The 27355-nt window shown below is 34.9% G+C and overlaps 3 protein-coding genes and 1 non-coding gene across 7 annotated transcripts in view; 3 read left to right on the top strand and 1 right to left on the bottom strand.

Moving 5' to 3' along the window:
* Nucleotides 1–27355, top strand: part of LOC133188259 (androgen-induced gene 1 protein-like) — a 423009-nt gene that overhangs the window by 102378 nt on the left and 293276 nt on the right. The window lies entirely within an intron of this gene.
* On the top strand, nt 996–1068 carry Trnar-ccg (transfer RNA arginine (anticodon CCG)). The gene has a single exon. It is a non-coding gene; the product is annotated as a tRNA-Arg (tRNA).
* Nucleotides 1218–27355, bottom strand: part of LOC133188203 (protein timeless homolog) — a 38325-nt gene continuing 12187 nt past the window's right edge. Inside the window, exons 19-34 of the mRNA XM_061323585.1 lie at nt 21345–21401; nt 16958–17027; nt 16433–16640; nt 15994–16136; nt 15253–15335; nt 14502–14622; nt 13628–13707; nt 13044–13277; nt 12718–12846; nt 6895–6963; nt 6643–6761; nt 5262–5533; nt 4813–4983; nt 4232–4461; nt 3884–4045; nt 1218–1601 (exon numbers count right to left, since the gene is read on the bottom strand). Of these exons, the coding sequence (XP_061179569.1) occupies nt 1477–1601; nt 3884–4045; nt 4232–4461; nt 4813–4983; nt 5262–5533; nt 6643–6761; nt 6895–6963; nt 12718–12846; nt 13044–13277; nt 13628–13707; nt 14502–14622; nt 15253–15335; nt 15994–16136; nt 16433–16640; nt 16958–17027; nt 21345–21401 (2273 nt within the window). The 3' untranslated portion in view covers nt 1218–1476. The remainder of the gene's footprint in view (nt 1602–3883; nt 4046–4231; nt 4462–4812; nt 4984–5261; nt 5534–6642; nt 6762–6894; nt 6964–12717; nt 12847–13043; nt 13278–13627; nt 13708–14501; nt 14623–15252; nt 15336–15993; nt 16137–16432; nt 16641–16957; nt 17028–21344; nt 21402–27355) is intronic.
* LOC133188248 (carboxypeptidase N subunit 2-like) lies at nt 23989–26509 on the top strand. Its single transcript, XM_061323626.1, has one exon. It carries the CDS (start codon nt 24098–24100, stop codon nt 26117–26119), a length of 2022 nt encoding a protein of 673 aa, XP_061179610.1. The 5' UTR covers nt 23989–24097; the 3' UTR covers nt 26120–26509.

Raw genomic sequence — 27355 nt, 5'->3', positions numbered from 1 at the left:
CCTATTTATATTGCAGAAAGTTGATAAATGAAGCAATGGATTTTTTAAATAAATTAAAATTATATACAGTACATTGGTACATAAATTGCACACGGGAGACAACAGAAGTATGCATGTGGTCACACTATAAAATAAATACCTGTCCTATCAAAGACCCGGCAGACCAACAGAAATTAACGTCTCAGTCCTTTAATTGTTTTCAAAACATAACGCAGATTGTATGATCCCCTAAATTACAGTGACATTATATTAAGTATAAAATTTTAAATAAATATCAAATTTGAATTATTTAATTAAGATTACGGTAAATAAAAAAAAATTCTGTAGCAACATTTGAAAAAAAACACCAAGTCGTAAAATATTGAATAAAATTAATAATAAATGTTGATATTTACTATATACTATATACTATATATATAATAGGGCGAACGAGATATAGGGCGAACAAGAATAATGGCGAACGGACCCTGCGCGAACGGACTCATGCGAACAGGTAGATAGGGCGAACGAACCTGATACCTTCAGTGGCTAAGAGTGAAACGAACGACAACTCTGCCTAGGAGATTGATGGATCTCTCCAGAGACACTCTCAGGATTTCGAGAGTCCTCTGGAGTTTACCTTGCATGTCATAGTCGGCGTGTGGCATGTTCGTGAAAAAATACTCTTTGAACTAATACAATATTTGACCGATTAGACTTATATTTTTTAAAACAGAAAAACATGTTTTGTGATCGAACCTGGACTGGCTGGAGCTTCGTATAAATGAATGAAGACACTAAATTTAGAGGCCGAACATGTCGATGTCAAGCAGGGACGTACATGTACATGTTACGTCCTGGTTCAGGATAATTTTGATCACTATGGATTAACCGGACTTTTGATGAGAAGAAACAATCAACTCTCTTCAAAAAAGGACATCGAAACTTAGGGGGAAAAATTACCTGAACACTTTTAATTTAATATGTTTGTTATTAAAATCACGACAGGGACTGCAGACCCTGTGGCCTAATGGATAAGGCGTCGGCCTCCGGAGCCGAAGATTGTGGGTTCGAGTCCCATCAGGGTCGAACGCTACATATTTTTTTCCTTCAAAATTATAATAAATTTTCTATCATATAGCTGATATTAAAAAACACCACATTGCACAGGGGGAATACCATATCATTAAGAATAGATTCTGCCTGAAATATTAACAAAAGTAATGAAAGAAATTAGATCAATACTGATTGTTTATTGAATCCACATATTAGCTTCTTTAAGCATAAAGCAATATAAATTAAACATACACTTTTAATCTGTATTTGTACATGATATAACGTATCCATTCCATTGTATAAGCTTATTATACCATTCCATTGTATAAGCTTATTATACTTTACATAGTCAAACAGGATGTCACTGCTATCCTGCAGATCTGACATAAAACAGGTACAACATAATATATACGGCAAGCAGTGCTATTTAAAGAAAACATATCAGCCTTCCTCATCACTGGAGATGACATTTTTCTTCCGGAGAACTTGTCGTAGAGGTACATGATCGTCAAGATCAGAATCCGAGTCATCAGGAGGCTGTGTCAGTAAGGTTGCAGGGAAAGAAGCTGAAAAAAAGTTTTAACACAATTACATGTAATAAATAATGAAATGATTAAAAAGTTGCTTTTTTGACAGCATAATGACACTTGATCATTAGAAAATGGCCTGTAAGACATGCTTGATTCACTTGAATGAAATGTGGCTGTTCTCAAAAGTCCATTTAAACAATGCAAATTAGGAGCAGAGCCAACAAGAACCTCTGAAAACAGACGTGAGATCAGGTGCCATGGAAGAATCATCTAGGGAATCCATACTATCTTTGTAAATGAAATCAAATTTGAGATTTTCAGGTCTACTGGCTTATCAAAATGATTATGTAGATCTTGATGTTAAATAGCTGAATCAGACTATGAATTCTGACTTCTGAGAATACCCGGTAACAGGAAGTTTGAGGGACATGGCCTAATACTGTTTTGTTTGGAACCTGGCATAAAATTTGTGAAATTCAAAAAGATGCAAGTATTCTACTCACTCTTTATAAAACTGTTTAGATTTCAAAATGTGAAAAAAAAAATTGAAATGTCTCTCAAATTAAAATTGGAAACCTATCTAAATAACTTACTTTGAAAAAGTGCATTGAATGCTATTGGAAAATGCAGTGTGCATGCATCTGGATAAATACAAGTCCATTTATAATTTGAACTGGGTTCTCTAATGGACCCCTCGTGCAAATTACCATATGAGAGGAATTTTTAGCAAGAAGAAAATTTAGCAATTTTTCCTTAAAAAATCGGTATTTAATTTTAGTGAGAAGTAATTTTAGCGATTTTGTGATGTCTTGAAAGATAACAGTAACCTCATACCGTATTTGGATGAATATGTACTTTTTTCCTAGAATATTTTTCTGTGAGAAAGGGGTGCCTATTTCACATCACAATAGGATTTTGACAGGTTTTTCTTTCAGGTGAAACATGGCTTTAATACAGACATAGCGTAGTATTACCTATAGAGACCTAGCCAATTTCTTGTTGTTTACCGCTTTATTTAAAACCTTAGTAAATTATCGTTGGAATGTAAACTTGCTGAAAATGTTATATTTATAAACTGTGGATAGTTAAATTATATTAAAAAGAGAGTTCAAGTTAATTTGAGCTGCATATTCTCGTCTCCGTGTACACCGCCATAAACAATGTTATTTATAGAAGTTATATTTTCCTTTCCCACGTGCTTGCATAATCATAGTACATATGTACCTAATCATTCGGGCACTCAGTTTAAAAAAAAAAATAAGCAATTTTATAATGAAATACAATGAAAAAAAATTATTTTGATTTTAAATAACTCGGTGAAAATTCATTTCAACATAAACACCCCTCTATTGTCCCAATACTTGATATCGCGATTACTTAACTTAATGGAACTCTTTCGCGGTAAAGGTAGGAAACGTCTGTTAGCTGGGGGCAATGTGCTGTTGCATACACCGCGAGATCAAGCATTGTGGATTTTTAAAGGGTAGATGTGAAAGAAGTCCTGGTGAAATATCTTGCGGAACATTTGCTGAAGCACGCTTATAAATTTTAAGAGAACTTGGTCCTCATGTTTAACATTTTTATTGATACTTTTTTCAGTAAGCCGACTCTTCTAATGAATTCAACCATTTCTTTCCCATTATCTTTACTTTTGGAAGCTGATAAAAAAAACTCTAAACTTCCCAAATTAGATAACGTACTATTAATAATTTGAAGTTCAACTCTTTGCAATACATTGTACTTTCGGCAAAGTAGTTTTTCGAATCATTCGATTGTCTCTAGCGTAATTCATGCCCCTGAAATCTCGAGAGAATTAGAGTTTCTTCGACTTTGCCGCAAAAGAGTGGCATTAAGTTAGACAACTGTGAGGTAATCGCAATACTACCAGGTAAGTATTAAAGCCATTGTTGTGAACCTGTGCACTTGTCACTTGACGATTATCTCAACAACCCTCCAGACAAATAAATTGTCTACAGATTCCTAAGCATTGTTTATACATTTAGAGCACTAATTATTTACTACCCCTATTAATGGCTTTGATTGTTTTCATTGTAATAATTAATGGGTCAACTGAACTGTGTTTCTTTTTTCCAAAATTTTCAAGCCCAAAAAGGGGGTGTGTGTGCATATTTTACACCAATGCATATTATATTTAGCCAAATACGGTATATGAGAATAAATTGTTAGCGATATTTAATTTTAGCGATCCCAACACCCTCACTAAAAATGCCAAAATTGAATTCTCGCTAAAATTTCTGCTTATATGTATTAATTACTCTATAAATAGGATCTTAGGACCAGTGATAATCAAAACTCACCTGACTTTTTAGGAGGTTGCTCCATTTCCTCCTCTTCACTGTCTGACATAATAAGACGTTTAGAGGCTGATTTAGATTCCTTACTGTTTAATGGTCCTGGCTGAGAATCATCATCAGAATCAAATGACAGTTTTGGCTTCACAGGTGATATTTTTTTCTTACCTTGAACATATTAAAACATATATAAAATTAATCTCATTACATCACAAGTAATATAACCCCCCCCTCCTTCTCCTTCACCAAATACATTGAGAGGAACAAGGTTAAAATATTAACATTCATATCACAAACACAGGGAGATCATCTGTTCCTTCTTCAAGTCCTCTGATTTTTTCTCACTGGACTTACCCTCACTATCTGTCATCTTTTCCTCAGATGACTCATCATCTGAAGCGATCATCAGCTTCCTCTTTTTACTATCTGGGTTGGAATCAGAGTCTGAAGTTCTCGTCCTCTTTACTGTGGTCACCAGAGGAACATCATCATCATCACTGCTGTCAAACTGTAGAGGCTGGGTCTGAGACCTCTCCTCTCTCTCTGGTGAGCTTGCAGGGCTTTGGTTCTCTTTTTCATCTTCACTACAACAGCAGTGGAGGAAGTCAATTATTTCAAGGGTAATCATATTTTGGTGTCTTAAATGCTGGTTCATTCCCCCTATTTAAGTTTTCAGGCTAATACATGTATATTAAACATACAGAAGCTTGGCACTAAATGTGCTAATTTAATATGATTACATTAAATCAGCTAGAAATGAAGATTAAATTCTGAGTGACTAATTTACACGTATGTACCTTTACATGTACAGTTACTGTAATAGATGAAGTGATGTCTTTATACAAATGATGCTTAAAACCTCTAGTCACTTTCAATTAGTAAGAAACTTCAATACACATATTTCATTAATTGTAAATATAACTCTATTTTCTAACCTTTTTTCACTGTCTGAGTCCAAAAGCCTCTTAATTCTCCTTTTCTTGCTGGAGGAGTAAACTCCCTTTTTCTCTGTAGATCTAGGTGGCGCTAACACTTCAGCCCTTACTGGGCTTGTCACTGAAGTGCTTGGCCCCTCTGTGATCGCATTGCTGGAAGGTGGAGAGGCCCTGTAAATCAGAATTTATTATTCACTAGTCATAAAAAGAAAAGATGTTAGGGATTACTTAGTGGCTGAAAATACTCCTCATCATATATTAAATAAAAGAAATTGAACTGTAGTTATGGATTTATCCACCAAAAAATCTGCATAGTACCATTTTAGTACAACTGTTAAAAAATGAAGTTTATCACAGTGAGGAAGAAATCTATCTCGCCACAGTTTTAAGCACAAATATTACATTTAAATGAACTCTTTTTGACCACTCAATATGACAAAAAATAAAACCTTTTCCGTTCTCTCCTTCCAAGTCGACCTCCCTCTTTATCCTGTTTCCTCTTTTCTGCCATCTGCTTCAGCAAATTCTCAAACTTATTCTTCTTCTTTGGTTTCTTTTCCTTCTTCTTTTTCGTTTTTTTCCCTGGATTGGCTGTTGTTGTCTGTCTGACTTTAATTCTATCTGCCTCTACAGGCTTACCATCATCGTCTAATGTTAATCCTGCCTCTATATCTCTAAGCTCTGCTAAGGGCATCTCTCCAGGGATTCTCCAGAAAGCTTCCTGTGTTTATAATATATTTGTAGAATATGTGTGCAAAGGTAAAATAAAGTTCTTTTCCTTTTCTATAACCATGTAAAAGAACATCTACTGTTGCCCTATCCTAGCTCTGGGGGGCCATGATTAAAAGATATGAAATATATACATGTACATGTACCATAAAAGATCTTTCATATTGTAAATTTTTTTTCTCTTCAGGTCCATAGGTTTTAAGATTCTTCAATCATCACACTATCACTCAAAGTTTATCTCTCATTGGAAGGGGACATGACATTTTACTTGAACAAAATTTGAATCTTTTCAAGTTGTGATACTTGGAATGAGCCCAATGATTCTGGAGAAGTTGAAAAATGTGATGGATGATTAACAACTTTGATCAGAAAGCTTATCATAGCCTGTGGCTCAGGTAAGCTAAATGCCTTTCCCTATTTTCACCATTTCTTAATGAATTATCTCCATTTGAAAAGGACATAGTGTTTTGTTTTTTTTTTAATCAAAAGAATTGGAGTCTCCATGACTTATGAATGCTTCGTGGAAATACTGAAATTGGCCAGTTGTTCTAAAGAGGAAGTAACTATAGTTTCTTAATAGGACAAAACTCCTGTGGTGGGCACAATCAAAGCTTCCACCTCAGTATTCAGATACACCACATCTGCAAGTTTGACTTGGATACCTCGGATATAAATGAGAGACACACAGACATAGTGATTCTACAATCCCCCCTCCCAATTTTATTGAAGAGGGTATAAAAAAGATTATTAAGAAATCTATTGACACAAGCATCAAATCTGGACCACAAACAATACATCAAGCATGGATTTATCCAGCAGGAAAGTTGGAGAAGTCAGGGATCTACACCCATCCCTCTTATTCTTGAACCTCAGAGGAGTACCCCAGGAATGACTTTGGAACTCTCCCTCCCACTTCTAGAAAAGTGGGTTCTAAGAACTTAACTCCTGTATATAGATCAAAACCACCTTTACCATGAGAATACCATAGAGCAGATTAAAAAAAAACAAAAAACTGGTATGATTGTTTCCCACTTTCTGACGCTTTTCAGAAAATTATTTTTTTCCCACTAGAACTACAGTATTTGTAAAATCAGCACTTACTTGTTCACTAGATGGTGCTGAGATTCCAATATGGCGGAGGAATGATAAAAACATCTCATCTTCCATTGCTGTCTCATTTTCCTCAGTCAGTGGGACAACTGCTGCTGCCACTGTATTATCTGTTGGCAAAAAAAGTTAATATACATCTAAAATTTCATATCTTAGTTTACCTACAAGTGAAGTATATATTTCTGAAATATCACTTCTTTGTGATTTGTTTATCTACATGTAAGAGGTCTCTTGTCTTCTAACCTTTCTTCTCTTTATCGTCAGCCTTTCTTTTGATACACCTTTGAATCCATAGAATTTGGTCCTTGTATCCTATTACATACAGAAAAAATACATATTCATGTCATAGAATGAGTTTATGAAAACTTAATAAAGTGCCCCGCCACAGCATGATATGCCCGTCAAATATTGTTCAATTCTCATAAACAGTTTAGAGTACAAGAAAATCATGTCAACCTTAATTCAAAGATTTCCATGATTTTTCCATTCCTTATAATATTTGATGTTTATACATTTCCTGTAGTGCAGGCACTAATTATAATAAATTTCTCAACTGGTCAAGACCTTGACAAATGCCCATCTGCAGCCCCCTCCCTCCCCCCCCCCCCCTCCCCAATCTTACATATTTATTTGATATTTTCATAAACAATATCAAAATAGTCTTAACAATTTAATCTATAGCAAATTAATTTTGAAAATAAAAGGCTGGCCATCAAATGACATATGCTATAAACTGACAAGCAGTTTTTCTGTCTAATTCCCAAATGATACAGATAAGAGTTGCTAGATCAGAGATGCTCTAACAGAAATGATTGCTAGCCTTTCTACACACTGAACGCATTAATTATAATCTTTAACTGGATGCATGTCCATTCATTACTCCCAAGGGATGAATGGATCTGCACTATCTGCTTTAATAGTCTGCATTGTAATAAAAATGCATACTTATGTCATTCCGTTGAAAACAGAGATTATTTTTTAACTTGTTACAAAGATTTATAAAAAGAAACAAAAACTTGTGTAAACTTGATGAAATATTTTTAATAAGGTTACTGCATGACTCTTAGATTTGTAGGAACTATCTACCATAAAACATTTTTAAAAAAAAAATACTTGATGATTTCTTTGAGATTTAATGTCAGACTGGTTTTAAGCTGCAGTTCATATTGACAAGCAGACAACCCAACATGCTGATTCCAATACCCCCCCCCCCCTCCCGGGTATATTATATAATATCAAATTAGTTTATTATACAATGTCAAGTTAGTTTTCATTGCTTTTCACAATATTCATTTTAAAAGTTAAAAGGCTAGCCAACTAGATTCATTTAGTCCAACGCTGATTCCTTTGCCCAATTCCCAGGAGATATAGATAACACCTGCTTGATCAGAGATGCTCTACCAGTTAGTTCCTCACACTAAACTCATTAATTTCTCTCTAATTTGACATGTAATCTTCTGTTATCAAATTCTCATTGACCAGTGCTTGATGATTACACCCATGGGAGAGGTGGAATTTCTCTTATAACATTACATTTGTTATAGATTGCTGTAAAGTATATAATGAAAAAAAAAATAAGTATTTTCTTGATTTAACATTTTTTTAATAAGGATGCTGCAACATTCTTACATTTTTGGGGACCGTGTAATTGAATAGTATAGAGACACAGTTTTTAAAAAAAAATTCACTAAATAAAGGTCACAGTGGCCTTGAAATAGGTCTCGACACACCTTCTACCTAAGATGCATAAATTGGCCAAGTTTGATGATTCGAAGTCTAATAGTTTTCTAGTTATGAGCCGGACAGGATTTTTCCATATTTGGCCAAAGCCTCTTAATTACAGGTCAGAGCGACCTACTTTTAATGCGCGACACACCTTCTACCCAAGTCGTATCAGCTGACAAAGTTTGATAATTCTTGGCCTAATAGTATTAAAGTTATGAGCCGGACACGAAAAAGCTAACAGACGGCCAGACGGACGGACATGAAGGCTATAACATAATATGTCCCGTCTTAAGATGGGCGTATAAAAAAGATTGTACAGTGTGGACTCGTTATTACGATGTTCATTTTGTCACGGTAAAATATCGTAATACCGAGGGCAACGTAATAAAAGTTCCCAATAAAATCCAGTAAAACATCGTTTTGAAAGCTTGTTGTTGTGTTAGGAGGTGTATTTTTCTCCTTTTGTTTCCTTCTTCTGTTCAAATTCTTCATTAAAACGCTTTATACATATAATTTATTAATAACTTATCTTGAATAGATATCTTCATGATGCTATTTCTTCTATTTCCTTCATTTTAAAAGAAATGTGCACATTTTTTATAAAAACTTCGGTAATCTTCATTTATCTGCCGCCATTTCCTTTTACTTTTACTTTCGTTTCTATCTAGATAATGCGTTCATAAAATTTTCAATGTCTTCGTATCGTTACTACATAAATAACAACAATGGGCGGTTTTGGGTGTTCAATGAGCTTAGAGCTGCAGTGAACAACTGATGAAAGTGGGCAATGTGATAGGCATATTCCTGGACAGGATTTGAGAACACACAAGCTAAATGTCAAAATAAATTTGAATTTTTAAATTACTGAACAGAGTTCAATTAGCAGTTCAGCAATTATCGATTTGTATTTCTGTTGACACCTGTGAGGTAGTCCAAGCCACTATCCAAGCTGTTAAAACGTTAGTGGAGTTCAAATTTTGCCAAAATTATGTTTGATACCCAAGCTGTCAATTCCCTCTGTTTAACTGCAAACGAAATTACACATTACGTATTTAACATACAGACCCTGAAACGTGCTACTACCCCAAAAAAGCGTGTGACTTTCGTGCGCTTTTCGTTTCGTGCAAACCGTGTAGCGTTTCGTGTAAACCGTGCAGCGTTTCGTGCAAACCGTGTAGCGTTTCGTGTAAACCGTGCAGCGTTTCATGTAAGCTCCAAAGCGTTTCGTGCAAACCGTGTAGCGAGTGTGCGAGAAGCGTGTGAGAAGCATGCGACTTTCGTGTAAGAACCGTTTGAGAAACGTGCGACTTTCGTGCAAGAATCGTGTGAGAAACGTGTAGGATTCATTCGGAAGTCATTTTATTTTAAATATGGCTGTTGAAGGATTAACATGTCATTTTGTGTTGTTTGTAACTAATATTATTCGGATATATCATACCGGTGGTATTTTAAGAAAAAAAATATGGAAACAACAAAGTAAAATTACTCGGTAATGTATTTCATATTTGTTTGATTTTCTTTCTTTTTTTTATCTAAATAAAGATGGAAAGAAAATGTGTTAAAAGTAATTAATTATATGCACATCAATGTAAAGGTATTTGATTCAATACATTTTTTAAAGGGAGCAATACTGAACATTTTTTTTAAAGAAAATTCATCAGGAATCCGGTCTTGTCCTTTTCATTCATTTATTAGAATCTCTTCATCACTTTACAATTATGGTATATAGAGATTACAAGAACATATGGGTGATTAATACAAAATAATAGATAGATAAGGCAGGCGTGAGAAATAAAACACAAAATTTAGTGCGTTACTATATATGTGGAGTATGGGAATTCTAGGCTGGGGAACACAATTAATTTTTTTCTTTATAAACGAACAAAATTTTCTTAAATGTATAATACATGTACAAGATTGTGATACAAATAATTTTGAAATGATGAGATGTTTATAGTCTTTTTATGCATAAAATTGGTTGATTAATAATTGTCATATAAAGGAATCATAATTCACATGTATCGGCAAATAGGGTTAAATATTTCCGGGGGGGGGGGGGTGGCGGTGTTCAAATGAAAACACAAACTTTGAGTTTTTGTTAACACGTTTTTATAAATAATTTTCTTTTTAAAGATGCCCGATGCACCCCTTAAAAATATATTTGAATCTTCTTTACACTTCCAACACTCTTCTTACGACTGTGATCAAGGTCATTTACAACAGCGATCACGGGCTCCGCGTGCCGGGAACTGAAAAAGTGTTCTGCTACATGTATTAGCTCTTGTCAATCATGGCTAAGATGACAACCGACAATAATTCATGAATTAAATTGTTTTATTAGTATTTAATGGGTACAAATGAATACCCGTGGATTTTATTTCTTAAATTTAACCGATTGTCTGTAAACAGTGAATTAATTTACCAGTGTATTCGTGAATAAAAAATTATAAAGAAATAAATCCTGAATAAATATATATTAGTTGTTTTATTAATCACGCAGTTCTAGAGCATAATTTTTTAGTTTTTGGTCATTGGACATGTATACATGTATATTGAATGTATTGTTAAGAGCAGCAACTACTGATTCTATATATTTTTTTAATTGTCTAGACAGGGTTTGAAATCAAGGATTTTACAAGGTGGTGGATATATTGTTTTTATTTGATAAACAAAATGCCTCAAAAGAGAACTAAAGAATTACAATACCTATCCCCCGGCTTCTCTACCATATAAAATTTTATGACAACTTAAAGTTCAACTCTATAAAGAAACGATATATTTACCATTATGAATAAAGTGCATTTAATGAGTTACATGTATCGGGTCCCGCTGGAGATATGGATATCTTTTTTTCTCAAAAAGAGCATTTGTTTCTATAATATTTTTCCCAATGGTATATACTTACTGAAACAAGTGTCCGTTATATTTAGCCAGGTACAGAAGTAAGATCTCGGTAATCTACCCCCCCCCCCCCCTTTTTCACGCACAATGTTCTTGTTTGATGCAGTGCACTTATTACCTTTGCAAATTATAAGCAGAACCTAATTTAATCAAATGAAATTATTTATGTACTAAATTAAAAAATGAATAAACCAATAAATAAAAAAAGAAAGGAAAAGAAAATCAATCCGTTTACAGAAAGCATACGCAATTTAATCATTTTTTTTTTTTCAAATCAATAACTGAGTTTATTTGTCAGTAATAAAAATGACTTTTTAATATCAAACTAGAATTGTAAAAACATTGAATGCTGTAAAAGATTATGAATTACAAATATATATTTTTTTCAGTGCGTAATTTAGAGTCTAATGAAAAAGGTTTGTACATAGACAAATTCACCGGGCGGGTCACATACTCGATGACAACTATTAATTAATTACAACTGAACATTGAGTATTTTTTTCTGTTAATATAGTACTGGTGTAGCGAGGTTTGATCTTAACTGAATCAGAATGATTGCAATTCTTAACTAATCTTTGATTAATCCGTAATAATTTAAATAAAGTCAGAGAGATTCCGAATAGAAAACCCAGATCGAGGCCAAAGCGTGCGAGAATCGTGTACAAAGCGTGTGAGAAACATGTACAAAGCGTTTCGTGCAGGCTTTCGTGTAAACCGTGCAGCCTTTCGTGCAAAGCGTTTCGTGTAAACCGTGTAGCGTTTCGTGCAAACCGTGTAGCGTTTCCTGTAAATCGTGCAGCGTTTCGTGCAAACCGTGTAGCGAGCGTGTACCGTTCGTGCAGCAAGCGTGTGGGGTAGTAGCACGTTTCAGGGTCTGTACATGCATACGATTAAATGTAACCCTTTATTTAATAAATTAATTTTACTTATTAACCATAGTAAAAAAAATAATAAAATAAACTTTACAGAGATAGAAAAACTAGAGACTACATTTATAAATAAACAGTTTAATTGTTTAACAATGGCTTTGACACGTCTCCAATTCTGCTGACCTCGCTAGAACAGTCAAGGTGTGTGCAGTCAAGCGTCACTAATCACCTAACGGCCCTGCAAGTTAACACTCTGTCAGAGCACAGGTGTTTCAATGTTTATTTAGCGTCTCCTTAATTGTCTACAGTCGATCAACACTGAATAAACACGGGGTGAAAAAAAAATTTGAACAGAATTTTTACATTGTAATACCGAGTCCCAGCATTTTAGGACATCGTAATAAACAGTTCTATTTTGTATAGATTTGTTAAGAAATGGTTTTGTGCTTTGAATTTACAACGTAATAAGCGTTCTATCTTATAAAACCGTCACCGTAATAACGAGTCCGCACTGTATTATTAGACAATTTAATTAAATCCACTAGAGTATATACATGTTTTAGAATCCTACCTTTGTCTATGAGTTCAGTAATAACGGTGGTCATGTTGATTTCATTAGAACCTGAACTCTTTTCTTCTTCATTTGTCTCCTCCTCTGCATCACTGTCTTCATCCTCAGATGTAGAAAGGGCAGATGACTCTGATGTGAAGAAAATGTATTATACATATATATTGATGCATATTATTTTCAACAAATTTAACTATTTACAAGAATAAAACATGATTATTCTGTACATTTTTTGATGTTAAACAAATAATTCATTTAAAAATCTACATGTAATTCCGAAATAATGTACAGAGATCTTTTATGAAAATCCCCCCCCCCCTTTATTTTACCATCACTGGAGTCCCTGTGTTTTGACCCCTCATCTCCACTCTCATCACTCCAATCATCAACAATAGGCATATCCTCTTCTCCAGCATCCCAGGGATTCTTGGGTTTTGATTTACGTTTCCTTCTTTTATACAGCTCCTTCCTGTCAGACACTAGTTCCTGAGACAACAGCTTCTCAATAACCTTGGCCTTGCTTCTTTTCTCTGTCATGTTGGATATTATGTTTTCTACTGGGTCTGAAAAATATAAATCAATAAAGTAAACCTTGTCTAATCTGGACACCACTGGTTCTATAGAAATCTACCCAGTAAGACAACATTTAAACATAAAACTCATGAAAAGGGACTCTGTTTTCATTGTAATAGGAAAGACTTTGGAATACACAACATCTGGATTAGACAAAATTTACTGTACTAATACACAGCACATCTAATCTTAAATTTCCTAATATTTATAAGGAAAGCTGCAGGAAAAGATGAACGCTCTTGAGAACATCTGTACCCTAACTGAGCAAGATCATTTTTTGAGAAACATTTAAAGCAAGGAGAAATACCATTGGTACCAAACCCCTGGACTCCAAACTTACCATCAGTGTCTTTGTATCTGTCAAATAAATTTCTCAGTTCAAATTCTTGTTCCTCGTTCCAACCCACTACTCTTTTTTGGCTGAAATTACAATGGAGACTTGGTATATTTGTACAGGCCATAAAAAATCCACGTACATGTACTTTAATTATTGGTGTGATCATTACAAATGCAATCAAAATGAGTGTTAAAAATCTACATAAAAAATTTAAACTTCCATTTGAAACTTTTACTTGCAGGACCCATGTAATAGTACAACCCTTGATTAATTAATGCATTTAGCTATTTAAAATACAATTAATGAAACTAAATTCAATTAAAATGTGGTCTTGTGATACAGAATAAATGTACATCTGCTTATTAGTCCCCTACCGGTGAAACCGGAGGGGACTATAGGTTTCCTCTGAGTCTGTCCGTCCGTCTGTCTGTCTGTCTGTCCGTCTGTCCCTCTGTCTGTCTGTCAGTCTGTCCCACTTGGTTTTCCGCACTTTTTTTCTAAACGCTTGCAGATATTAAGCTGATTTTTGGTATGTGAGTGTATCTTGATGAGTTACAGATCAAGTTTGTATTTCGTTACGCTTCATTGATTTTTGACGGAATTATGGCATTTTCAATTTTTAGCGGGAACCAGATTACACTTGCCGGTAGGGGACTAGTATTGCTAATGCAATACTCTCAGAATGCTTGTCTTTTTTGACATTTGAGGTCTTTAGGACTTTTCTTCAATCATTATTTCTGAATTTCAATTGCCTTTTTTTTTTTATTCCATATGCTCTCTATCAGCCTTTATTTCTGTATTCTAATCACCACACTATCTTTGATGGTGTAGGTCTTTGACTTTCTATTGGCCCTTGATTCTTGTATTCATCACTCACCCTGTCTGACGTTTGAGGTCTTTAGCACTCTCTATAAGTCCCTGTTTCTTCAGTTCCCTTATAATTTGACCTCTCGTTTTTGAATGGTCACTCATGTCCCTCATAATGTTGTCAAGTACATCTGTAGAATGTAAATACATATATATGTATCTCCAAGTTAAATTGCAAAACAGAATAATGTTCTAGTAATGTATTCTATTTTGATATCATTAATTGGCTTACCTTTAATAAATTTATATGGCATACTGTAGTATACAGGGAAATTTTTGCCTCCGTTTTATTTTTGCCCCTTTCTCCCTTCTCACAGGTGGGCGAATTTAAAACGGGGCATATTCAAAGAACACAGTATAATTTCTTAAACAGAACTGTGACGGGGCAAATTTAAAACGAGGCAAATTGTTTGCAAGTGTGAAAAATAAGACAGGTCGAAAATAACCCTGTATACAGTATTAATTGACTTATCCTTAATATATTTACATGGCATATTGCTTTTCCCTAAATCATCAAATTGACTGCAAATTTCATGTACATAAAAGCATAAATCTGAACATGTTCAAAACCTCTTCATCTCATACTAAATCCCCCCCCCCCCCCCCCCCCCAAGAAAAAAACTTTGTGATATCCTTGGATTTAAGATATCAAATTTAAAATACATATCCATGGTATTCAAGATATCTATTTTGGAAAAACTGAAGTTCAACTGTACATTTCATTTTCTGAATGAGTACGATACGGATTAGTCCATTCTTACCCCCTTCCTCTGCAGTGCTATGTTCTTCAAATAATCGTCGTAATTCAATTTCCTGATCTTCAGTCCAAACTTGCTTTACTTTTCTATGTAAGAACAGAGGTATTTATTAAAATTCAAACTCCAACTTTACTGTACTATAACACTCAGTCATGTCAATCAAGGTATCAAATGAACCACCTTGATACCATAGATACTCGCCTATAAGTCAGTTTTTTGGGATTTAAACTTTGGTCCAAAACTCTTTATCTGACTTATATGCGAGTTATAAAAAGATTGGTATTTTAGCTGGTCAGTCCCTCTAATTTAAGGTTTAAACTGACTTATAGGCCGATCAACTAATAGGCGAGTATATACGGTAATTCCAAGCCTTCAGAACTTTTTAAAAGAATGTGAGCTGCACATATCTCCATGATAACCTAATACTTTTGAAATTGTGATCTGATACCAATAGTTGTTTTGTGCTTAAGAAATTAAATGGCACATATAATGAGGTCCATAGGCCTTGATGGTCATCTGAGTATCAAGGTTACATGACCAACTCAACCCCATCTGGAACTGGAACTCTGAACTCATGTAACATGAATTTTACAATATGGTGGGAAATCTATCATATTCATGAAGCTTGTCTCATATACATATATGCTTAAGAGGAAAGAAGATTTTTAAAGATAAAATGCATTTTAGATATCAACTTATCCCCATCCCTGGGGCACATTTATTCTGTAGTCTTTGACTTCTTACCCCTGATAAGACCCATAACCATCCACAATCTCTGAGGCTTCCCTGTGTCCCTTCCAAAACAGCATTTCCATGAACACTTTCTTGTTTTTCTCAGCAACCTCAACAAAGCGTCTGATTACGAAGGTGGCAAACTTAGCTATTTCCTGCAACAGAGTTTGAAAATCCACATATTTTTTCTAGATTAAAATGAAATTTTGATATTTTTTGCAACAATCCTTTTATTTATTCAAAAATCCTAACATACTTTCAATGAACAGAAATTTAAAAAAAATTGGAAAAATCTCTAACAATCAATATGCCAAACATCACTGACAGATAATTAAAAAAAAAATTTTATGCTTTTACTTTTTGAAAAATCTTGAACAATCAAAATACTTTTGGCAAAATCTCTAATAGTTATTATTTCATACATTATGGATTGTTATTTTACAGAACTTACTTTGTATCTCTCTGTTTTAGCCAGGGGAGACAACAAGATTTTCTGAAACACTCTGAACAACGAGGCCTGGAACATCATTCCCACAAAGCCCAGGTCCACACTCAGTCGGTGAAGCATCTTAATGACGCAGTGGTTCGTGTGGACAGAGTTTTTCTGAAAGTCCGCCAGTAACAGGACATAAGATTTGAGGATTTCTGGTTTACCAAACCTAATGGAGAAAATATGGAAGATAACTAGAGGATTCACCATTTCAGGAAGCATGCTAAAACCTTTACCCCACTTCTGACGATTTTTTGATGAAATCCTGGCTTAGGATTGGTTAAAGTCTGTCACATGAAGGAAGTTTAATACTTTTACATAGTCACTTGAAAATTAATACACAGTAAATATGAAGTTATCATTCTTTTGCACGAAACATTCACAAAACAATACTGCGTAGCACAAAGTGACGTATTTTAAAACCAATTTAAAAAAGTTCTTTTTTCTGTTGTCTCTAAAGAGAATACTGGGATAAATCAAACTTACTTTGCAAGAAATTCTTTAAAGTTGAATTCCTGCTCAGAGCACTCTATAGCAGTCATTTCTTCTTCTTCAACTAAAAGATACAGTTAGAAAGGATTCAAAAATTGTTCTCTTATTCTTTGAAGCCATTTCTTCCACAAATTCATTCCTTTCTTTTAAACAATGCTCTCTCTCTCTCTATTATTACAATTTCCAAATGAGCATTAGGACAGAAAGTAGACGTTCAATTGGCTGACATTATTCACGCATCAAATACAACTTTGATCTTTAAGCAAGAATGGTGGTTTGATCACCAGATAGCTCAGATGGTAGAGCACCTGACTAGTGATTCAGGGGATCTGTGCTCAAATCCTGGTCTGGTACATTGCATTTTTTTTCCTTTCCTGTTACATTTAGTACTGTGCCATGCCCTGGAAGTAACAAGTGAAAGACCTGCCAGGGAAGAGCCTGGGTTGGTGTCTTCAGGGGCAAAAACCTTTGAGGAGGGAGGAATGTGGCGGTCAGGCAGGTTTGATCACCAGTGGCCAAATAGCTCAACTGGTTGAGCCCCTGACTAGTGATTCAGGGGGCCCAGGGTTAAATTCTGGTTTGATCTGTTGCATTTTTCTCCTTTCCTATTACACAAACAATGACCTTGGCCTCTCTCCAACTGCAAATTTTGCGATGGTTGGTTTTAAACAAAGTCTAATCCTTTTATTCCTCTTTAAAGAGGAAAGGAATTCAAGTTCAAAATTTAAGTCATGGTTTATAAACAAAATGAAAATTGCTATTTGGAAAAAAAAACCTCACCAATATAGAATTTATCTTGTTCAGTCATTAGATAAAAAAGTCCCACCCCTCTTAAGTTATCTTTAAACAAGAGGCTGATTGTGCTGTATGATAGGTGTACATGTGATACTTGCTGATAAATCCAAACTAGTGCTCACTTACAGTACACTATAATATGACTGCACTTAAAAAAGTTCCAAAAGAATTTATCATTAAAAAAAAGAGGCCCATGGGCCACAATGCTTACCTGAGTTACTTTAGCAATGCTGATCTTCAGAAAATTTTGAAAAGATTTTTACATTCCCTTGAAAAATTGTGACCCCGTATTATGGCCCCGCCCTAACTTTAAGGAGTCTCTGAATCCATACACCAAGAGAATGCTTACATCAATATGACTAACACAGCCTTTCCGTCATGGAGAAGAAAATTCTTTTCCTGTATACATGCATTGAGTAAAATTTGATCCTGATTTAAGTCAACTCTTTTCTGGGGTCCATAATTTAAAAAAAACAAGAGGCCCATGGGCCACATCGCTCACCTGAGTAACTTTGGCCATGCTGTTCTTTACCAGATTTCCCCCCTTCTAATACTTATTGTGGCCCCGCCCTACCCCTTGGGGTCATGATTTTAACAATTAAAAATCTACACTATCCCAGGATGCTTCCACATAATTTTCAGTTTTTCTGGCCCAGTTGTTCTTGAGAAGAAGATTTTTCTTACATATTTCAATGTAAAACTTGGATTCCCTATTGTGGCCCCGCCCTACCCCCAGGGGTCATGATTTTTACAATTTAGTATCTACACTACCCCAGGATGCTTCCACATAAGTTTCAGTTTTTCTGGCCCAGTGGTTCTTGAGAAGAAGATTTTTAAAGATTTTTCCTATATATTTCAATGTAAAACTTGGATTCCCTATTGTGGCCCCGCCCTACCCCCGGGGGTCATGATTTTTACAATTTAGAATCTACACTACCCCAGGATGCTTCCACATTAGTTTCAGCTTTTCTGGCCCAGTTGTTCTTGAAAAGAAGATTTTAAAAGATTTTTCCTATTTATTTCAATGTAAAACTTGGATTCCCTATTGTGGCCCCGCCCTATCCCCGGGGGGTCATGACTTGAATAATTTAGAATCTACACTACCCCAGGATACTTCCACATAAGTTTCAGCTTTTCTTGCCTAATGGTTCTTGAGAAGAAGATTTTTCAAGATTTTTCTTACATATTTCAATGTAAAACTTGGATTCCCTATTGTGGCCCCGCCCTACCCCGGGGTCATGATTTTTACAATTTAGCATCTACACTATCCCAGGATGCTTCCACATTAGTTTCAGCTTTTCTGGCCCAGTTGTTCTTGAAAAGAAGATTTTAAAAGATTTTTCCTATTTATTTCAATGTAAAACTTGGATTCCCTATTGTGGCCCCGCCCTATCCCCGGGGGGTCATGACTTGAATAATTTAGAATCTACACTACCCCAGGATACTTCCACATAAGTTTCAGCTTTTCTTGCCTAATGGTTCTTGAGAAGAAGATTTTTCAAGATTTTTCTTACATATTTCAATGTAAAACTTGGATTCCCTATTGTGGCCCCGCCCTACCCCGGGGTCATGATTTTTACAATTTAGCATCTACACTATCCCAGGATGCTTCCACATTAGTTTCAGCTTTTCTGGCCCAGTTGTTCTTGAAAAGAAGATTTTAAAAGATTTTTCCTATTTATTTCAATGTAAAACTTGGATTCCCTATTGTGGCCCCGCCCTATCCCCGGGGGGTCATGACTTGAATAATTTAGAATCTACACTACCCCAGGATACTTCCACATAAGTTTCAGCTTTTCTTGCCTAATGGTTCTTGAGAAGAAGATTTTTAAAGATTTTTCCTATATATTTCAATGTAAAACATGGATTCCCTATTGTGGCCCTGCCCTACCCCCGGGGGTCATGATTTTAACAATTTAAAATCTACACTATCCCAGGATGCTTCCATATAAGTTTCAGGTTTTTTGGCCCAGTGGTTCTTGAGAAGAAGATTTTTAAAGATTTTTCCTATATATTTCAATGTAAAACTTGGATTCCCTATTGTGGCCCCTCCCTACCCCCAGGGGTCATGATTTTAACAATTTAGAATCTACACTATCCCAGGATGCTTCCACATAAGTTTCAGGTTTTTTGGCCCAGTGGTTCTTGAGAAGAAGATTTTTAAAGATTTTTCCTATATATTTCAATGTAAAACATGGATTCCCTATTGTGGCCCCGCCCTACCCCCGGGGGTCATGATTTTAACAATTTAAAATCTACACTTTCCCAGGATGCTTCCACATAAGTTTCAGGTTTTTTGGCCCAGTGGTTCTTGAGAAGAAGATTTTTAAAGATTTTTTCTATATATTTCTATGTAAAACATTGATTCCACATTGTGGCCCCGCCCTACCCCCGGGGGTCATGATTTGAACAATTTAGAATCTACACTACCCCAGGATGCTTCCATATAAGTTTCAGCTTTACTGGCCCTGTGGTTCTTGAGAAGAAGATTTTTTAATGACCCCACCCTATTTTTGTCTTCTCTTGATTATCTCCCCTTATGAGGGGACTTGGCCCTTCATTTTAACAATTTAAATTCCCCTTCATCCAAGGATGCTTTGTACCAAGTTTGGTCAAAATTGGCCCAGTGGTTCTTGAGAAGAAGTCAAAAATGTGAAAAGTTTACAGACGGACGGACAGACAGACAGACAGACGGACAGACGGACGGACGGACGACGGACAAAATGTGATCAGAAAAGCTCACTTGAGCCTTCGGCTCAGGTGAGCTAAAAATTAAATTCACACAATTTGGGAATGTTTGTACATTAATGGTTCTATTGTGTTTCTTAAGATTTTAAAAAAATTCTTATATAGTTCCATGCAAAACTTTGATTCCCTATTGTGGACCCATTCTAACCGCGGGGGTCATGATCTAAAAAATTAAGAATCTACTTTTCCTCACGAAGCTTCCACATAAATTTCATCTTTTCTAGTCCAGTGGTTCTTGAAGATTTTTTTTATACATTTCTATGTGAAACTTTCATCTCCTATTGTGGACCCACCCTAACCCGGGGGTGGGGTTGGGGTTTTCATGATTTGAACAATTAAGAATCTACACTTCCTCAGGAAGCTTCTACATAATTTTTTCCTTTTCTGGCCCAATGGTTCTTGAGAAAAGGTTTTTTAACAGATTTTTCTTATATATTTTAATGTAAAACTTTCATCCCCTATTGAGGCCCCACCCTAATCCCAAGGGTCATGATTTGACTAATTTAGAATCTATGCTTTCACATTTTCTGGCTCGGTGGCTTCTAGAGAAGAAGATTTTTTTTTAATGACCCCACCCTATTTTTGTCTTTTTTTTTTATTATCTCCCCTTGGAAGTGGGCTGGGTCCTTCATTTAAACAATTTAGAATCCTTTACCCAAGTATGATTTGTGCCAATTTTGGTTAAAATTGGCCCAATGGTTCTTGGGGACAAGTCAAAAATGTGAAAAGTTTACAGGTGGATAGATGGACGACGGACAACAGGTGATCAGAAAAGCTCATTTGAGCCTTCAGTCCAGGTGAGCTAAAAAGCAAACTAAAGATTCTTCTGTTGACCTACTTTCATCCTCCTGTTGGTCTTCTTCCAGAAGCTCTGCAGATGGCTCTGGTGCTGGTCCTGAAATGCAAAGTTTAGAAACATTTAGACTCTGACTTTAATACAAACAGGCAACCATTAATAAAAGGTTAATACTTCAATTATGATAAATAAAATACTGTTAAATAAATCTGACCAATGTAATTGAATGATAAGGATACTGTAGAATTATCCTTGTTCATGAGGGACTAATGTTTCTGGGTCACCCTTGTCCACAAATTTAAATCCTCACAAACAATAATTTTGTTAACATACATGTATAATTGAATCTTCTGTATACAAGAGTTACCCACAAAATCATGTATCCACGAACCAGTAAAATTTTGGTTGCCTACAAACATTGACCCCTATGAATTGCAATGATTTTGCAGTATGCATGTTCTTAGATTATTAAATGGATAGCTTTATAATCTCAGCCAAATACACTAAATCTCTCATTCCAAACTAAAATGTAAGTACCCTCTATGTAAAAACCTTGCTAGCCTTGAATTTCAGATTTTCTAAATATTAAACATTGCACTTGTTAAGTTGTGCTAGAGAATTATTTATCTCATGCTATCACACTGAGTGAATTTTTGAGTATTGCTGTTCTGTTTTGGACTAATAAGATCTGTGATTCTTTATAGTTTCAGCTTTTATTGTCCATTCTTGACATGTCAGCTTTCAAGAAGAAAAAATAACAACTCAAAAAATTAAAATATACAAAAAAAAAAAAAAAATAAAGGTCTGGTAGTTCCTGTGAAAAAATTGCCTTCTACACCAATTAACCAAATAAAAGTTAAACAGACTTTATAGGAAAACAGGATGCTTTTGAGGTTTGATGGTTTGGTACTAAGTATAAAGTGTCTGCAGGAAACATTATAACAAGAAGTCACAGGCTTCATTAGTACAAGTCACGGTTACCAACAGGAAGGCAGCAACTTCTGTCATGAGAACACTGGTCAATTAAATGTTTACAGGCAATGCTAAATAGGTAAAGTATTAAAAAAAAAACCCCTTAAAATCAGCATGATCAGGTAGCTTCCCTTTCTATTAAGTGATGCATTGATAAAAAACTAGAAATAAGCCCATAGGACATGAATGCCCCACCATGGGTATATTAATAATGCAACATGAAAATTTGTATTAGTGTATGAAATTTGATGAGAATATCTTGAATAGTTTCTTTAAAATTGAAATCTAAAAAGTTGGATATAGATGATTAATTCTCACCAAATTATGTTTGAGTGCATAAGCTTACATAAATACATCTTAAATGGTTTCTTTAAAACTAAGCAAAGTGCAAATTTAAGAAAAGTGAGGTCAAGGTCACAGGAAAATTTAAGGTCAAACATCTCTGATGCAGTTGAATAGTTCTCACAAATTCGTGTCAGCATATTAAGTTTGATAAAATATTTTGAATGGAGTATTTAAAACTGAGCTAAACACTAATTTAAAATAAATGAAGTTAAGGTCAAAGGAAAGGTCAAGGTCAAAAAATGTTGATGCAGTTGAAAAGCTTACATCATTATGTATTAGCATATGAAGTTTGATAAAAATATTAGGAATGGTTTCTTTTAAGCTGAGTTAAACACAAATTGATAAAATTCAGGTCAAGGTGAAATGAAAGGTCAAGGTAAAAAATGTTGATGCAGTTGAATTGCTTACATCAGTATGTATCAGCACATGAAGTTTGACACTAAGTAAAGAAAAGTAAGGTCAAGGTCAAAGGAAAGGTCAAGATCAAAAAATGTTGATGCAGTTGAATAGCTCTCATCAGTATGTATCAGCATATGAAGTTTGATAATACTATCCTGAATGGTTTCTTTAAAACTAAGCTAAACACTAATTTAAGAAAAGTGAGGTCAAGGTCAAAGGAAAGATAAAAAATGTTGATGTAGTTGAATAGCTCTCATCAGTATGTATCAACATATGAAGTTTGATTACACTATCTTGAATGTTATCTTTAAAACTAAGCTAAACACTAATTTAGGAAAAGTGAGGTCAAGGTCAAAGGAAAGGTCAAGGTAAAAAAATGTTGAGCTCTCATCAATATCTATCAGCATATGAAGTTTGATGAAAATATCTTGGATAGTTTCTTTGAAACTGAGCTAAACGCAAAGTGCGACGGAAGGATGGAAGGACGGAAGACGGACATGACAAACACTATAATCACCGGCCATATTTATGGCGGGGCATAAAAATGACTAAAAGTAACAATACTGTACTGAAAAGTAAAACCTGGAACAAGAAAATTAAATGACCTGAGCACATTCCAAGTATTCAAATAATATTTTACTTATCCTGAAATATATGAACCAATTTCTTTCCCAGAAAAACAGTACATTTTGCTCTGAAAACTTTAATTTCCATTATCTTTTTCAAAATACCAATTCAGCAGATCTGGGCTATTCTCAAACTTCAAAATAATTAATTTACAATTTGTTTGTTTTAAAGTGACAGAGAAACTCGAAAAGACCAAACACTGCCATTACTTCTCCAACAATCATACAACTGAAACATGACAATCTGTTTCCTGAATGCAGCTAATACTTCAAAACTTTTGACACACTTATAGCTTTAATGAAGTAGCACTTTATGTAGAAGTACTTCTGTGACTTTCTTAGGCCATTAGGGTTAATTTAAGAATAGTTACTCAGTTTAAACACATTAAAAAATATGTTGATTTGTAGTAAGAAAATACACGTGCATTTAACACCCTCAGTGTTCATGACAACATGGCTGTGACAAAGCATTTGGTGGTTCTGGGACTTTTGTTCTTCTTTACAGATGGGAAAAAATGTCCAACAGACTGTTTTTGTTTTGAAGAAGAAATTGACTGTTCACAAAATCAACTGTTGGAGATTCCTGGGGAAATTCCGCAGAGTGCCCGAAGTCTTAAAATGAACTTTAACTTTGTTACTACTTTGGATGCTAAAATCACACAACCCCTAAGGAATTTACGTACACTGGATTTGCACAGTAATAAGATTCATGTCATCAAAGTGGGAACATTTGTGGGATGGAATTCCTTAGAAAAATTGGTAATTTCTAAAAATGTCCTCAAAAGCCTCAATAAAAAAACATTCTTTCAAATGAATAAATTGCGGACTCTGATTTTAAGTGACAATCTCATTGAAAAGATAGATGGTGCGATATCACATTTAACATCCCTGGAGATGCTAGATCTGTCTGGAAACAGGCTGACACAACTCACTGCTGAGTCATTTGTGAATTTACCAAAACTTAAGAATCTAATTCTAAAACAAAACGACATCATTTCTATTGCCAAGGAAACATTTACCTCTCTACCATCACTGGCAGTGCTTGACATTGGAAATAACCCACTCATCAGTATAGATGGACTTTTATCATCCAATTCCCAATTATCAAAGATTGATGTCAAGAATTGTCAGCTTGAAAACTTTCCAACTGGATTGCCGAGATCTGTCATTTTTATTGATGCCAGTGGAAACAACCTGACTCGCATTGATAAGGACGCAATGACCTCTGACCCTATGATTCTTACTCTGAAAGATAATATGATTACAGAAATAGAGGATGGGGCTTTCTCACGACTCCGCAGATTAAGTAAATTAGAGCTACAGAACAATAACCTAACAAGAATCCCAACAATACCTAAGTCAGTGCACCATCTAAATCTTCAAAATAACAACATTGATCACATGGATGCCACCTCATTTCCTGAGAATTCTACACTTGAAGAGTTATTCATTCATAGGAATCTAATTTCTAACATCACACAGAATGTTTTCCAGAATATCTGTAAACTTAAAAAGCTCAGTATAGGGGATAATCTCTTTCAAAACCTAAGTTATAGGTTGTTTTATAGAGTGCAAAACCTGACATATCTAAACATAGACAAAATACATATTGAAGAAATTTCTAACAATGTATTTGATAATTTAAACAACCTTCTAACATTGTCCATGTCAGGAATAACTAATTCAAAAACTTCAATTCGAGGAAATTTTCTTCAACCCCTTTCAAAAGTAGAAACACTAAATCTCAAGAATAGCCCTGGTTTGGCTAAGTTCTTGCTAGAGTCTGGTGAAATGCAGAGGAGTCTTCAATATGTATCCAACCTGAACCTTGCGGCAAACAACCTAACAACTCTTCCGCCCGGTATTATGCGATGTCTGCCTTTTTTGGATTACCTGAATATCTCTGACAACAAGTTCCACTGTGACCAAAGATTAGCCTGGCTTGGACAATGGATAAATATTGACTCCAGTAAGTTCACCGAACCAGATAGAATTGTCTGCTCCACCCCAAAACAACTCTATGGTCAAGCAATCGGCCAAATGAAAAACTCCGATTTTGTTCCAACAACAACCATCTCTCTTAGTGACACAAACAATGACAACACTGAAATTTTCTTTCCTACCGAGAAGCCACCAAATCAAGGCAGCAGATCGGATAAGCAGTCCCCGTCAGCTGCTTCCACTAACAACCAGTTCATCACTCTAACAGTATCAGTGTCCGTGTTTATAATTCTTGTAGCTGTGGGCTTCGTCATTTTTCTTGTCTGTCGACAATCTAGAGGCCTGGTCTACAACAGATCCACCATCATCAACCATCCACCCCCTGTGAACTTTTTCATCTCAAATGAGGAAAATGCCCCCGTTCCTCCCCCAGCTAAACTAACAAGACAGGATCGTAGTTCTGTCACCTCACAGACATCTCGAGACATCACCAGTGAAGATCAGGGAGTCAAAATCTATACATGGAGTGGTTAATTTATTCTCTATACATGACATGTTGTGTTTCAAATACTTATTGTATCAAATCACTGTCCCTGTGAATTAAATCTATCAAATGCTTTTGGAATGCTAATAATAAAATACTCTAAGATGATTCTAGGATTTCCAGAATCATCAACCTGTATAACCCTTTTTAATGTAAGTTAACTGAAATGTGTACTTTATAATCATCGGTTTATTCAAAAGACAAGAAGGATTTCTTTGACTTGAGTTTCAATTTTCCTGTATATGAGTTTGGATTGATCTAACAAATTTATTTGTAAATTATTCAATTGTATTTTTGACGTTAGATGCACATGTAGATGATATCATTAAGAATGCAGTGATGAAAAAATACATGTATATTGTGACATCACAAACACAAAATTAGTCTTTTATAACAATGTGGGTTGATATGGTTCTGTAAAAGCCAGTGTTCTTTCTAAACAATGTACTGAGAAATACAGTGAAACTTGTCTAATCTGGATGTTGTGTATTCCAAATTCTTTGTCCAATACAATGTAAACTTCAAGTCCCTTTTAAGTAAATTCAGTTGTTTAAAATGTTGTCTAATCCGGAATGTTGTCTAATACGGTCAATTTCTGTGGAACCAATGGTGTCCGGATTAGACAAGTTTCACTGTATATCAGTATATGTAATATGTCCATGTAAAACCACAAAAATCTTTTGTGTCCCTTTCTTAGCTCCAACTGGCACAATTTGCGCAACCTACATTCCATAGCTAGAGTACCATATAAGTGGAATTTTTAGCGAAATGTAAATTTAGTGATTTATCCCAAAAATTGGTATATACATTTTAAGCAAGAAGTAATTTTAGCTATTTTATAATGTCAATCAAGATAGCTTTAACAACTGATACAGTATAAATTGTTAGCGATATTCGATTTTAGCAATCTCAAAACCCTCACTAATGATGCCAAAATTGAATCCTCGCTAAAAATTCTGCTTATACAGTAGATATTGTTTAATTACAGTATCGTTCTTCAACAAAAGAATTGTGGTTTATATTTCTAGTTAAACTAGCTCCTTGAATTTATGATTTGAACAGATTTAAACTTAAGTCTACAATTTTGCTCACATTAATTTGACTAAGTGAAACCTTGCTGTTCTAAAAGTTACATTTTTGAAAGATTTTTGTTTTTCTGTGGAAAAACCTTATTGTGACCTCATCCTGTCCTAAAGAAATTTCAAATGAACAGAACTTAATCTAAG

Source organism: Saccostrea echinata, unplaced genomic scaffold (assembly GCF_033153115.1).
Source record: "Saccostrea echinata isolate AGI-Se365-2 ecotype Australia unplaced genomic scaffold, CSIRO_AGI_Sech_v1 ptg000001l, whole genome shotgun sequence".
Taxonomy (NCBI): Eukaryota; Metazoa; Mollusca; class Bivalvia; order Ostreida; family Ostreidae; genus Saccostrea; species Saccostrea echinata.
The sequence above is the reverse complement of the archived record's forward strand: the minus strand, read 5'-3'. Positions and strand labels throughout refer to the sequence as shown.

What these genes read in the sequence shown, in the direction of transcription:
- LOC133188248 (XM_061323626.1), top strand. Translation starts at nt 24,098, where the DNA reads ATGGCTGTGACAAAGCATTTGGTGGTTCTGGGACTTTTGTTCTTCTTT.